Source organism: Argentina silus, assembly GCF_951799395.1.
Source record: "Argentina silus genome assembly, chromosome: 8".
Classification (NCBI taxonomy): Eukaryota; Metazoa; Chordata; class Actinopteri; order Argentiniformes; family Argentinidae; genus Argentina; species Argentina silus.
In genome coordinates, this window is record NC_139662.1 from 24,065,974 (window position 1) to 24,080,858 (window position 14,885).

The 14,885-nt window shown below is 47.8% G+C and overlaps 2 protein-coding genes across 2 annotated transcripts; both read left to right on the forward strand.

Moving 5' to 3' along the window:
- Window positions 1–504: 504 nt before the first annotated feature.
- On the forward strand, window positions 505–3,849 carry nkain5 (sodium/potassium transporting ATPase interacting 5; the record flags this gene model as incomplete). Its single annotated transcript, XM_083674811.1, has 5 exons — window positions 505–558; window positions 1,589–1,726; window positions 1,878–1,958; window positions 3,299–3,499; window positions 3,805–3,849. The coding sequence occupies 5 exons, from the start codon at window positions 505–507 to the stop codon at window positions 3,847–3,849; spliced, it is 519 nt and encodes a 172-aa protein (XP_083530937.1).
- Window positions 3,850–4,794: 945 nt separating this feature from the next.
- ythdf1 (YTH N6-methyladenosine RNA binding protein F1) lies at window positions 4,795–11,121 on the forward strand. The gene is made up of 6 exons (XM_083675548.1): window positions 4,795–5,165; window positions 5,562–5,586; window positions 6,200–6,294; window positions 6,462–8,096; window positions 9,109–9,153; window positions 9,413–11,121. Exons 1-6 carry the CDS (start codon window positions 5,139–5,141, stop codon window positions 9,437–9,439), a joined length of 1,854 nt encoding a protein of 617 aa, XP_083531674.1. The 5' UTR covers window positions 4,795–5,138; the 3' UTR covers window positions 9,440–11,121.
- The last annotated feature ends 3,764 nt before the right edge of the window (window positions 11,122–14,885 follow it).

A 14,885-nucleotide genomic window follows, 5' to 3' on the forward strand; every position in this document is an offset into this window, starting at 1 on the left:
AGAGGAGGAGGGGAGGAGAGGAGGCATATCTCAGCTGAGGGCAAGAGAGCAGTTCTCTCTCTTATTGACTTGTCCTCTAGTTTCCTCTTCTTCTTGCGCATAGCCTACACATATGCACATAACATGGGTCTATAATCAATGGTTAGCACCGCACTGCACCGGAGGGGACAGGAGAGGAGAGGACAGACACCACAGGTATGCCTCCCCTTCCCGCTGTCAGCAGCATCCCCTACCGGCGCTGTTCACTACTGCAGCGTGGAGGCGTCCTGAGCGCCACACCTCTGTGAAGGGACTGCTGTCCTCCCCCCTTTGCCTCCCCCCTTCGCCCCCCTCCCTTCCCTCCCCCTCCCTTCCCCCTCCTCGTTTCTAACACAGGGAGACATGTTGTCAGAGAGGTTACACTCATTTGGATATGGGACTATTTTGCCGCTTTACATTTAAATGCTTCATATCTTATCGGTCTTTACTTCACATCGCCTTCTGATTCGTCTCCTCGGAGCCAGGATGGGATGCTGCTCAGGACGATGCATGCTGCTCTTCCTCTGCGCTCTCCAGTTGGTGAGATACTTCTGTCATGATCTGTCCATCCAAACACACCGCAGGCGTCGCTTCCACCTCTCTTCAACTGGATGTTTTGCTGGCTGGTGTTGGGAAATTTCAATACTTTATCGCCACATTAATTTTCCTTTTTGAATGAGAAAGCGAACAAAAGTGGCCAAGTTTGATGAATGAAAACCTGTGTAAATCTCTCCACGATGTGAAGATGTACATTTTAATGTAAAAGTATATCGACAAATATATTAGGCTTACTATAATCATTAATTTAATGTCCATCTCCTTTTAAAATGAAGCTACTATTGTATAGTCAAGTATTGACATATTTCGATATTAAAGTAACTATAGTAACTTTTAATCTCTGTAAAGGAGGTTTGTGCTGAGATCAACACACATTTCTGTTATTTCACAACAATTATCAGTGAGCCTTGAATAACAGAATTTAAAACTAGGATTTCTTTATTCATGTTTCTGATGCTTGATTTCGTCCTGCTCTCTAACTCACCACATCACATGGGTCAACACTCAAATAACTAAATATTCCTGTTAGTCCTAATAATAAGAATAATCTGAATAATCTGAATATTGTGTAGTGTCTCTTTAATAATACAGAAACATGCATGTTTTCAAACATGCACATTGAAGCTGCCCATGAAAGGGAGTCAACCCCCACTCTGAACCCCACCCCCACTGAGCCCCCCCCCCCCTTTTGAGTGATTGAGGAGGGGACCCTGAGGACAGAACTCATATCCCTGGTCTGCCTCTGCTTTGTCCCACATGGCTCGGTTACCTTGACAACCCAGGAAGAGCAGTCACCCTGTGAAAAATGAGTGCAATGCTTTGTGGGATAGAGAACTATCTACCAGGTTCAGACACGGTCTCTCCTGTGTTCAAACCTCAGAACCAGTGGATCATAATGAGGACCATGAGTTTTTCCTCAGGTCACATGCTTATAGGAACAACTCTAGGCCCATGCATAGTACATATTAAAGGAATTCTTACCCCATATCCCCCCCCACCCCCCCCTCCACAGATCACAGCCCTGGAGAGGCAGGCGTTTGACTTCCTTGGGTACCAGTGGGGGCCAATCATGGTGAACTTCCTGCACATAATTATGGTCCTTCTTGGACTGTTCGGTACCGTCCAGTACAGACAACTCTACGTGATTCTGGTGAGTAACTTCCTGTTTAGCAGGTGGTTAACTGACTGAGAACGTCCTCTCACCTGCCTGTCCCTGCAGTGATGAACTGCTGACTACAGTACATGTCATTATTCACTCATTAGCAGTTTAATTGTCTTCTTTCCTCTCCTGGTTCTGTCAGTATATGGTCTGGACCGTACTGTGGGTGGCCTGGAATGTGTTTGTGAGCTGTCTGTACCTGGACCTGGGAGGGCTCTCCAAGGTAACCGTCTCCAATGAGAAGAGACACGCTAACTAGTCTGTTTGCCTGGAATGTGAGTTCCTTCCTGACTCCTCCTAGTCAACAGCAACAACAGCAGACCAACCAGGCAGAGGCAACAAAACAGACAGTACAGTACAGACAGTATAGTACAGACAGTATAGTACAGACAGTAAAGACACATTATCTTAGTCTCGATAATGGTCACAAGCGTAGCGTGACCACCAATAGGAACAGAGAAAGAATCCTTTGTTTGTCACTAAAGCACTGATATAAGACTCCCTCCTGTATATATAGTTCACCATTTAGCAGATGCTTTTTTCCAAAGAGACTTACAGTGCATGCATAAATCCTTAGTATATGTGGTTCAAGTAGGAATCGAACCCACAACCTTAGCATTGCAAGCACCGTGCTCTACCAGCAGAGCCACACAGGACCACAACACTCCCTCCACACTCTGGGCTCGACAGCGTGGTCTGACAGATAACCGCTCAGGGCCAACTGGGATGCTTGGGGCGACCGACTCTGACGTTACCCCATTGAAGTTTAACGGTTAGGTTAGGATTAAGGTAGGGTTTAGGGTTACGGTTGGGTTATGTTTAAGGTTAGGTTTAGGTTAGGATTAAGGTAGGGTTTAGGGTTACGGTTGGGTTATGGTTAAGGTTAGGTTTAGGTTAGGATTAAGGTAGGGTTTAGGGTTACGGTTGGGTTATGGTTAAGGTTAGGTTTAGGTTAGGATTAAGGTAGGGTTTAGGGTTACGGTTGGGTTATGTTTAAGGTTAGGTTTAGGTTAGGATTAAGGTAGGGTTTAGGGTTACGGTTGGGTTATGGTTAAAGTTAGGGTTAGGTTAGGATTAAGGTAGGGTTTAGGGTTACGGTTGGGTTATGGTTAAGGTTAGGGTTAGGTTAGGATTAAGGTAGGGTTTAGGGTTACGGTTGGGTTATGGTTAAAGTTAGGGTTAGGTTAGGATTAAGGTAGGGTTTAGGGTTACGGTTGGGTTATGGTTAAGGTTAAGGTTAGGTAGGGAATACGGTAGGGTTTAGGGTTAAGAGTAGGATTAGGTAAGGAATAAGGTAGGGTTTAGGGTTAAGGTTGGGTTAGGGTTAAGGTTGGGTTAGGGTTAAGGGTAGGGTCATCTACCCTGACAGATCCATGCCGAAAAAATATTGTGAATACACTAGTGTTTTCTGTGGTATTTACTGAGCAACAATACAACAAACAACAATGTTGACAATTTGGCAGACTTTATTCAGCCTCGGCACTGAATGAGTTAATACAGTATATGCAACCATGCGACCATGCAACCATGGACATGAGCTAATGGTGTGTTGTGTCACTGCAGGAGAGCGACCTGCTGTCCCTGGGCATGTCCTCACACAGCTCCTGGTGGAGGGAGAATGGCCCAGGATGTGACAGCAAAGACCTCCCGGCCACCAGGTGGCAGGCTGGCCTGGACAGCCCAGAACTCATCTCTGCTCTGGGCTGCCGGCTGGAATACCAATACATAGAGGTCCTACACAGCATCGTACAACTCCTCATCTCTGTGAGTACACACGCGCACACACACACGCTTGCACACACACACACACACACACACACACACACACAGAGACACACGCACGCACACAGACAGACACGCGCACACACACACACACACACACACACACACACACACACACGCACGCACACACACAGACAGACACACGCACACACACACACACACAGACAGAAACACACACACACGTACACACAGAGACAGACACACATGTACACACTAGCACATCATACAAGTACGAGGCGATGAAGACGTGTTCTTTGATAAACTGGTGTGTGTGTTTGTTTCTGCAGCTCCTGGGATTCGTGTGCGGCTGCTATGTAATTATGCATAAATAATGATTGAATCCTGACGTGAGATACGTGACATACGTGAGAAGAACTTCTGGGCATTGATGTCAATAGGAGATATGTGGGAAATATGAGTTATGCACACAGATTCCAAGCTAGCATTAGGATCTATGTAAAAATGATACCTCTGTGTGTGTGTGTGTGTGTGTGTGTGTGTGTGTGTGTGTGTGTGTGTGTGTGTGTGTGTGTGTGTGTGTGAGAGAGTTTTAAGGAGTAAATTAATTCACTTGATATAATGATATAATCAACATTCTATGAATCGAGACACCAGAAACTGCTTGATGGAAATATTAATAGATAGAAAATGAGTTTAAATCTTCTGTTCTGTCCAACACCTTGTTGTTGCCGTGTAACATGTTTTTATAATGCTGTAGTTCTGGAATTGATTGTCTGTGGTTTGTGTTGAGGAATTTATGTGATGAAAAGTGTTATAAACTGTTACATGTCAGGCAACGTCAGTGTATCTTATTGAGTTTCACCCATTCTTGACAGGTCCATTCCCAAAGGTCACGCTGCGTAGGGGGTCCCTATCAGCTGCTCTTCCTGGGGTCCACACAAAATAAACAGTCACAGACAAAGACAATATAGAGATGGATATTACATTTAAAAAATAACGTATTTGGGCTGATGATCAGATGATTTCTTAATCAATTCATGAACCACCTGAGGGTTTTATGATTATGATCAGAGCCACACTGTTTGGCTGCCGCTTCGTTATCGCGGCAGCGCAATAGAATAATATCCGCGTTCTCTGCATAGAATCACATACACAATACACCGCGTCGACCGCGACGAAACGCGGCTACCGCGCCCATCCCGTTGAAGACGAATGACTTCCGATGTTTCTGCCGTTGAGGCGCCGCGCCTGTTGTGTCAGTGACGTCAATCGCCTTCCCTCGGAGCCCGGATGAACCTGCCGTTAGGGGAAGTGAACTGGGCCGTCAAACACCATACCTGGCGTTCGGTAGAGCGGAAAAACAGCAAACACAATCTCCCTGGGTTCATTCTGATACTGGACCCGTCAGCACCGCCAGGACTACCTCCACATTGGATTTAAGTTAAGACAAGGGAAGTGCCAGGCAGCCCAGAGGAGCGGGGGGGAGAGCGGACTAGCTAGCCTGCTAACGAGGTGCTGCTGACCGGGCGGGAACAGCTAGCTGGCTAGCAGGTTGCGTAGCTCGCCGAAGCTCCAGTCCAGGGATCCGGAGAAAGCTGTGTTGTTGGGGGGGAAGACGTCTACGTGAAGGCTCCAGACGTGTCCAGTGGCTTCATGAGTCATGTCTGCTACGAGTATTGACCCTCAGGTAGGCAGGCAGGCGCTGTTTGGCCGGGAGGTGTCGGTTCCCTGAGCGCCAGGCCAGGCCTTGTGTTTGAGGGAGAGGGATGGGGGTCCAGCCCTGAACCCTGGCTGTGCTGGGAGGCGATGCCACCAATGCGATCAGATACAAAAACTACTAACATTGACTACGTAGCTGTGAAAGGCGACATTGCTGTAAATGTTAGAATAGCGACATGTTCCGTCTGCATTCTCCTCGTTATTCGCAGCAACTCTTGACGGGTGTCTGATAAGCGTCGCTGTGGGGAAGAGGAGAGAACTCCTGGTTGCTCGTAAGATTGTTTGCATTTTGACATGACGTGAGAGATCGTTAACGTTGCTTCTTCCTCTCTTTGACATGTTTGCCACTTCCACGGGAATGAAGACCTCAAAAGGACAAGACGCTAAAGGTAAGTGTGTTTGCTGTGGCTAACATGCAGAGAATGCTGTAAAACGGGTCTGTCTAACTGCTGGGATGGAGTGGGACTTGTCTGTTCCGTGTTACTGTATCAAACGCATTCAGGAGAGAATAACGCCTGCAAACGTTTTTATTTTTAGTTGTGGGCTTTCTGGTCATTGAGGGATTATAAAAGCTCCATTTACTAACCTTCTCCGACTTTATGTTTGGAAATGCACCGTGTACCATGGGACGTGTTCATTCCAGGGATTAGTCTAACCCATTTAAAACCCAGTGCTTTTACCAACGCACCGGCTGGCTCAGGCTGTCTCTAATAAGACAATTTAGGCGATCATATTATGTCACCACTGCAGCTAGACTTGGCTTTGTTCTATAAAGTGTGGCCATCACAATTGCATTCATTTTTTTCATACAAATACATTTCATGATCGTGTGTGTGGGGGGGGGGGGGGGCATGGTGTCAGATTCAGATTGTTGCTTTTATGTGTGTTATAACGCTGTAATAGTACTGTAGTAATTCCTTTGGAGGTAAATAGCATATGTGTTCACCTGCATGTTTTCTATGTTTGAAACACATATTGATAAATAATCCTACTATCACACAGTCTTTCCGGTTTCAGTGCAAAATGGCTCACTCCACCAGAAGGAAACGGTCCACGATAACGACTTTGAGCCCTATCTCACTGGCCAATCTAACCAGGTGAGGTGTGTGTGTGTGTGTGTGTGTGCACGCGCTGTAACAGTGTCAATCATTGTACTTGACTTTTAAGGGGTGTATTGTACAGGCTGTACTGACATTGAATGATTGAATAGATGAACATCTGAACAAGTCAACATTGTGACTCATTCTGTGTTGTCATCTTCTAGAACAACAGCTATCAGTCCATGACCGACCCCTACATGTCCAGCTACTACGCCCCCTCTATTGGATTCCCTTACCCCCTCAGTGAGGCCCCGTGGTCCACCGGGGGGGACCCCCCCATCCCCTACCTGACCCCCTACGCGCCCCTCAGCAATGGAGACCACCACTTCATGCACGACACGGTGTTTGGCCAGCCGGGGGGTCTGGGCAGCAGCATCTACCCCCACAGGTTTAACTTTTTCCCTGAGAACCCGGCGTTCTCTGCCTGGGGCACCAGCGGGTCGCAGGGCCAGCAGACTCAGAGCTCAGCCTACGGGGGCAGCTACAGCTACCCGCCCAGCTCCCTGGGGGGCACGCTGGTCCCTGACGGCCAGACGGGCTTCCATAGCGACACCCTGAGCAAGGCGCCAGGCATGAACAGCCTGGAGCAAGGCATGCTGGGGCTGAAGGTGGGCGGGGACGTGGCCGGTAGCGGTGGCGGCGTGAAGAGCGTGGGCTCCGTGATCGGCGGCGGCCCCGTGGCAGCGGCTGTTGCCGCGGGCAACGGCGGGACACCGATCGGCATGCCCCCCCCCAAGCCCACGTCCTGGGCTGCCATCGCCAGCAAGCCGGCCAAGCCCCAGCAGCTGAAGGCCAAGGCCAAGCCGGGCCTGCTCATGCCTGGGGGGGCGCTGCCCCCGCCACCCATCAAACACAACATGGACATCGGTACCTGGGACAACAAGGGTCCTATCAACAAGGTGGCCCCCCCGCTGCCCCCCCACCACCAACACCAGCAGCAGCAGCTCCACTCCCACGGCAACGCACACTTTCCCCACGGCCTCCCGCCCCCCCCCCAGCAGTCCCTCCAGTCGGCCCAGTCCCTGGTGCAGCAGATGACCATGCAGGGCCCGCCCCCTCCCCAGTCCTACCAGAACCACACCTCGGCCCCCCCCCCTCAGACCCGCTGGGTCGCCCCGCGCAACCGTAACCCAGGCTACGGCGGGGGCAGCTTGGACAGCAGCGGCTCCTCCGGGGGCGGGGGGGGCGGGAACGGGGGCGGGGGGCTGCCCCCTGGGTCCGGCCCAGGGCTGGAGAACCACCCGGTGCTGGAGAAGCTGCGCGCAGGCCACTCCTACAACCCCAAGGAGTTTGAGTGGAACCTGAAGAACGGCCGCGTGTTCATCATCAAGAGCTACTCCGAGGACGACATCCACCGCTCCATCAAGTACTCCATCTGGTGCAGCACGGAGCACGGCAACAAGCGCCTGGACGGGGCGTTCCGGGCCATCGGCGCCAAGGGCCCGGTCTACCTGCTCTACAGTGTTAACGGCAGCGGGCACTTCTGCGGCGTGGCGGAGATGCGCTCGCCCGTGGACTACGGCACCAGCGCGGGCGTGTGGGCGCAGGACAAGTGGAAGGGCAAGTTTGACGTGGACTGGCTGTTCGTCAAGGACGTGCCCAACAGCCAGCTGCGCCACATCCGTCTGGAGAACAACGACAACAAGCCGGTGACCAACTCACGCGACACCCAGGAGGTCCCCCTGGAGAAGGCCAAGCAGGTGCTGAAGATCATAGCCACCTACAAACACACCACCTCCATCTTTGACGACTTCTCCCACTATGAGAAGAGGCAGGAGGAGGAGGAGGTGGTGAGAAAGGTAATTATCACTGGATCTCTCCCTGTTGATTCAGGAGATCCCTGTTGATTCAGGAGATCCCTGTTGATTCAGGAGATCCCTGTTGATTCAGGAGATCCCTGTTGATTCAGGAGATCCCTGTTAGTTTAGGAGATCCCTGTTGATTCAGGAGATCCCTGTTAGTTTAGGAGATCCCTGTTTTAGGAGGAGATCCCTGTTGATTCAGGAGATCCCTGTTGATTCAGGAGATCCCTGTTGATTCAGGAGATCCCTGTTGATTCAGGAGATCCTTGTTAGTTTAGGAGATCCTTGTTAGTTTAGGAGATCCCTGTTGATTCAGGAGATCCCTGTTGATTCAGGAGATCCTTGTTAGTTTAGGAGATCCTTGTTAGTTTAGGAGATCCCTGTTGATTCAGGAGATCCCTGTTGATTCAGGAGATCCTTGTTAGTTTAGGAGATCCCTGTTTTAGGAGGAGATCCCTGTTGATTCAGGAGATCCCTGTTAGTTTAGGAGATCCCTGTTGATTCAGGAGATCCCTGTTAGTTTAGGAGATCCCTGTTGATTCAGGAGATCCTTGTTAGTTTAGGAGATCCCTGTTGATTCAGGAGATCCCTGTTAGTTTAGGAGATCCCTGTTGATTCAGGAGATCCTTGTTAGTTTAGGAGATCCCTGTTTTAGGAGGAGATCCCTGTTGATTCAGGAGATCCCTGTTGATTCAGGAGATCCCTGTTGATTCAGGAGATCCCTGCCAACTGAACATTGTTGTGGGATTTCACTTTTTTGGGAGTTTGGCGTGAAGAAACTCAGTACTGATCAGGGATTTGTATTAAAATCATATTCTCAACATCATTGAAATTATTATAAAAAGTTGGTATTTGTTGAATGTTCTGGTTTTTCTGTATTGTCTGTGTTGTTACTTAGAGGGAGGGAAGGTTTTGATGCTGTGTCGTTTTGGGTCTGTGGTGTGATGAAGTGGATCGTGTGTGTGGTCTCACCATCACTAACCCTTCTGTTCTGCCTCCCCTCCTGCAGACCTACGAGCCAGCCCCCCTACAGACCCGGCCCCGGCTGGATCAGGTACAGCACCTTCCTGTTCCTCACCTGTTGGACTTCCAGTGTCACCACGCACATATGTTTCCATAGCAGGGATGCATTATCCATGTATATGGGGAGGCTGGTGGAGGTAGAAATTGGAGGACGGGCTCATTGTAATGCATGGAACAGAATGAGAATTCCGTTCCATGCATTGGAATTTCTACCTCCGATTTCTACCTCCACCAGCCTCCCCTGTGATATATAGTTATTGTTGTAATTGTGTTATTTCCCCCCTCCCAAGGAACGCCAAAATCGAAGTAAACAGTAGAAGGCGTCTGATTGTAGGTTGATCAGCGGTTGGACTCAGATGGACATATTGGAATTTAGATTGAAAACAGAAGAAAGAGGACATAAAGAAATTGGAAACTAATATCTTTTTTTTTCTATTTAATTTGGATGACTTTGGCCCACTTCAAACTTTGAGCCACCTTGCTCCAGGTCCCCCAGTCTCCAGCTGTGTGCAGGGATGAAGCCAGTTCCACCAATCAGAATGCTTCATTGTGCAGGTCTCTCTTTGCCCCCCACTCACATCCATGTTGATTATGATTAGCAAATATCTGCACGTCTTTTTAAAGTCTCTTAACAACATGCTGCTGATATTCAGTGACTGTTCTTGTGATGCTGTGAGTGTTGGAGAACGTTTAGTGCTTGTGTTGGTTATTCTGGTTATTTTTGGAAGTGTGAACGCAACGTTTTGCTGAATCTTTACAAACGTTTGATAACTGTAAACTTGGCCAGTTTTATTTAGCAGAATCAAGAGGAAGCTGTTATGTCATGCCCTGGTTGTCCATGTGAGGGTGGTCAGGTGACCTGTCAGAAGGTTGCCTTGGCTGAAACCTCCTCCAGAGAACGGATTATGTTTGAAGTTGTGACATTAAGAAATGTTAATGGTTGAGAACATCTATTGGAATAATGTAGGACTTGGCTTATCACTGTTCTGACAACACAATTATGTTGAAGAGACGTTTTATTTTCCTTTTTTTTTTTTGTTCAGAGAGGAGCCTTAACATTTCATTTTCAGCAGCAGTGTCAGTGAAACTCTGTGTTTGCTGTACCGTACCTCAAGTGTGTCAATGCAAGATTCAGGGAAAAGATGTTGTTGTAGAGAACGTCCGCTCTCTCTCTCTCTCTCCCTCCCTCTCTTTCTCTCCCTCTCTCTCTCTCTCTCTCTTTCTCTCTCTCCCTCTCTCTCTCCCTCTCTCTTTCTCTCCCTCTCTCTCTCTTTCTCTCTCTCTCTCTGTCTCTCTCTCCGTGATGGGGTGAAACACAAACATACTGTTGAGTTTAGGTTCTCAGTCAGACAATAGGATAACGTTGTCTTTTTTTCCTTGTTATTTTTTAAATCATAACTGTTACTTTACTCAGTTCCCGGCCATTCCACCAGGGGTCTGAGTCATTTTGGGGACAAATGTAGCATGTAGCGCTTTTCAAATGAAGCTAGGCCTGTCACTCTCTGTTTCCGCTCCTTGTCCTTTCTTAACAGAACTAAAACGTTGATATTTCCGTGGCTATAACCCCTCCACCTCATCCTCCACCTCATCCTCCACCTCATCCTCACAGATGTTAAGCTGTAATGTTCTGGCAAGGCTAACTGAGAACGCCTCAAATGTGCAACCTTTTAAAAAAAATAATGTTACTGATTTCTTGTCAAGTGTATGAAAACCCAGAGAATAGTCTATATGGTATCTGTGTGTGACTTTTCTTTTGGACCTGCTTGCTGTACTGTGTGTGTTTGTATGCGAGTGTGAAAGACAAAGGAGAGGGATTGTGATTATTGAGGGAAATCAGATTTATATAATGGGATTGGAGATGATTCATGAGAAAGAAATATATGAATTTTAAGAGAACAAGCGTTTAAATCACCCCTGAATTAAATATGCATTGTATCAAAGGTCACTATCTATCACATGCTTAGATTTGATCATGGTCATTAAAGGTATATGATCTGTTGGACTGGTTTCTTTTGTTTGTTCAGATGTGTGTAACTGTGCAGCTTTGAGACCTGTGGAGGAGTCGGAGGATGTGGAGGTAGGAATCGGAGGACGGGCCCATTGTAATGCATAGAATGGAATAAGGAATTGTATCAAACACGTGATTGATACCATTCCTGATTCCATTCCATGCATTACAATGAGCCCGTCCTCCAATTTCTACCTCCACCAGCCTCCCCTGATGTCTGCTTATTTTGTCAAGAAGAGGGTGTGTGTACCGTGGCGGTGTGTACCGTGGCGGTGTGTACCAGGGTGGTGTGTACCGTGGCGGTGTGTACCAGGGTGGTGTGTACCAGGGCGGTGTGTACCAGGGTGGTGTGAGGCTTAGACGGTCTGGACTCACTGAACTAAGTCACTCTGGATAAAAGTGTCTGCTAAATGACATATTATATTGAATAAATAAATGCTGGGTTTTGGGTATACACTATACATTCAGATAGCTGCTAAGGTCATAACATTTTAGGAAATATTCCTGGTCTGAACACCACCATACATACAGAGCAAGTCATTGAAGATGAGTGATCTCAGCTCAGGGGTGCTAGCCTTCCACACACCATCAGACTAGGCCCTGGTTCAATCCTCTGCAGGTAGCAGGTTCCCAGGACCAACCCTTAATGATGGTTATGGATTACTTACTTCATCAAAATAAATGCAAGCATTTGGAAAATGGAGGCATAGCTGCATTTCAAAATGAACATGTTCTCTTGCTGCACAAAATTGCCTTTTTCTTTCTAGAAACAGTAACTATAGTTGATTGAAGTGGGACAGTGGACAGGACTCTGGTACTCAGGTGGGATGGAGGGTCATACTGTCACAGGTACCTATATTGAAGGGAATGAATGTGAGATATTTCATTTCATAGTTGTATATTTGATTCTTTTTTCTTCTCAAATAAACTTAGCCCACATTTCAGAATCCTAGCATAATTAGAATCCTATCAGCCTGGTATTACTAATAATAATCATAATGTATTACACTTAAAAGCGCTTTTCATTATACAAGAATAATGTCAAAGTGAATAAAGAAGTAATGTAGCCTATCAATTCATACAAACTAACAGCATAACATTTACAATACAAAATATCAACACATTCTCCGTTTTTACTGAAATAGGTTTTCATATTTTATTCCAGAACACAGATATGAGACATGGTTGCTGAGGTGTGAAGTCACCCGTACGGCCCTCAGAGTCCAGGATTCAGAAACATGTTTTAATATCTACAGACGAGCCTTTTGGGTTCCAACATCTTCCCCTGGTCCAGCGGTCCGGTGCGGAGGGGCGCGTGCTCGTCGGTGATTGACGGTAACGTGATTCCTCTCTTGGCATTCACCGCGTGCCTTAATTGTATTGTATTAAATCAAGGTCCGCCGTGAACACGAAGAGCGGTCATCCTTCAACACACACACACACACACACACACACACACACACACACACACACACACACACACACACACACACACAGGTCTAGACACACATCCTAATGTTCACAGTACAGACGAGAACTATTGGTCTAATTCATAGTTCATGCATTCAAAATATCACCCCAGCACCGTTTCTTCACAGTTCTTATCCCAGGGCTACAGACTAAAGAGACACTGCACTGTGCTAGGCGACAGAACCGGGTCAGAGATTACTACATTTATAGCCCAGTGTATGTAGATGTAGGTCTATAGCCCAGTAGGATATAGGCCTATAGCCCAGTAAAATGTAGGCCTATAGCCCACGGCAATTCATCTGATGAGGTCAAACGATGCAGAGACAAGGCACCGCACCGCTGAATGTCCCTATCATCCGTTGGTCCAGTTTTATCAGGGTGGAGGTTAAACCAGCAACATTCATCAAGGAGAACTGAAGCCTCCAGACCCGCTCCTGTCCACCTTCACACATCTGACAGAACTGAAGCCTCCAGACCCGCTCCTGTCCACCTTTACACATCTGACAGAACTGAAGCCTCCAGACCCGCTCCTGTCCACCTTCACACATCTGACAGAACTGAAGCCTCCAGACCCGCTCCTGTCCGCCTTCACACACTCAGGAGATATAAATACTTAGCGGCAAACGAACCATCCCGGAAAATGTCTAATCTCCACACCCTGACCCATACCGTTACCTACACACCCTGACCCATACCGTTACCTACACACCCTGACCCATACCGTTACCTACACACCCTGACCCATACCGTTACCTACACACCCTGACCCATACCGTTACCTACACACCCTGACCCAAACCGTTACCGACACACCCTGACCCATACCGTTACCGACACACCCTGACCCATACCGTTACCTACACATCCTGACCCATACCGTTAAAGAACATCTACAATGACATACATCACCAGCGGTGTATGGAGGGTGATCCAGACTCATATAGGCTGTTGGATAGGACTAAAACAAGCCTTTTGCTACGTGGGTAATATTAGGAATCCAATACAAGCATCATCAGCATCGCCTACAACCGTGTCCAGTCTCTCGTTCCGGTCGTGAGGACGGAGAGAGGACACCGGTCCCGTCACATTATTACAACCTGGATCATCCTACAGCCGCTGCGTGGTCCGCCTGTGTCGTGTCCATGGTGTCGCCATATCTGGACGGGACCAATCCAGCAGGATCAGCGTCTCTTCTTCCCATCCAGACTCTCGTCCTCCTCCGTGGATTGAAAGCACTCGGATTAGACCGAACCTCGCTGACGTCACCATCAGGGTCAAACCCGTACCGCCCTCTAACCGAACAAATCCTCATCAGCGAAAATGTCCTTGAATGCAATTTTTTGCGGAATATCATAATTATTCCACTGCAAATGGACATGCGCACGTTTCGCAAATAAACCACGAAGTTCAACAGACTGAGTGAGATGTTTAGCTATCTTATAGTGAGATGTTTAGCTATCTTATAGTGAGATGTTTAGCTATCTTATAGTGAGATGTTTAGCTATCTTATAGTGAGATGTTTAGCCAGCTATATCTTTTTTGTATTATTTTGCCAATACGTAGAGATGCGTTTGAAGAATGTTTCCTGCAGCTGACAGCTGACGGCTTTTATCTAGTCCAGATAATGGTGCAGGAGACGTGGGTTGAATTCAGCACCAAGGCCAGCGGAGTGTCAGACCCTCTCCTCTTCTCCTGGAGGGAAACCTCTCATTCAGACCCTACTGGGTTTCCTCAGCAGAGAAGGAGATGGTCTGAGACGGTGCCACTACCGCCAGGCCCTGTCTATGGTGCTGAATCCAACCCAGATCACAGGCAGATCACAGATGAGCTCTCCACTTCGTTACTCAAGATTAAACACAAAGATTCACAAAAACAACATTACAACTCATGAAAGAAAAGCACACAGACTTGACTTTTACAACGAGGAGTTTCGAATTGAACGAAACACACAAAACATTTTGAAACATGTAGGGCCGGTTTCACAGACAAGGCTTAAGCCTAGTCTTAGACTAAAAGCATCCTCAGTGGCAATTTGCCATTGAACGTGTGAATTCGTCCAGGACGAGGTTTAAACCTTGTCTGTGAAACCGGCCCATTATGGATTATGCACCTGATTTACTTCCCAGTGGCCGTGGACAGTAGCTTACAGCCTGGACACGTCCGACATAGCGCCATCTAGTGGTTGAATGAAAACCTGTCCCTCAAACCTGCACTGCGCCCAGCATCCACCAGGGGGCAGGTCAATCACATCACACCAGCACTGCTGGATCACCTCAGGGTCGTTT

Excerpts from the sequence above, each read along its gene's own strand:
- ythdf1 (XM_083675548.1), top strand. The coding sequence starts at position 5,139 with ATGTCTGCTACGAGTATTGACCCTCAG. Across the intron at positions 5,587-6,199 it reads AAAAGGACAAGACGCTAAAG|TCTTTCCGGTTTCAGTGCAA; the intron begins GTAAGTGTGTTT and ends ACTATCACACAG. Across the intron at positions 6,295-6,461 it reads TCACTGGCCAATCTAACCAG|AACAACAGCTATCAGTCCAT; the intron begins GTGAGGTGTGTG and ends GTCATCTTCTAG.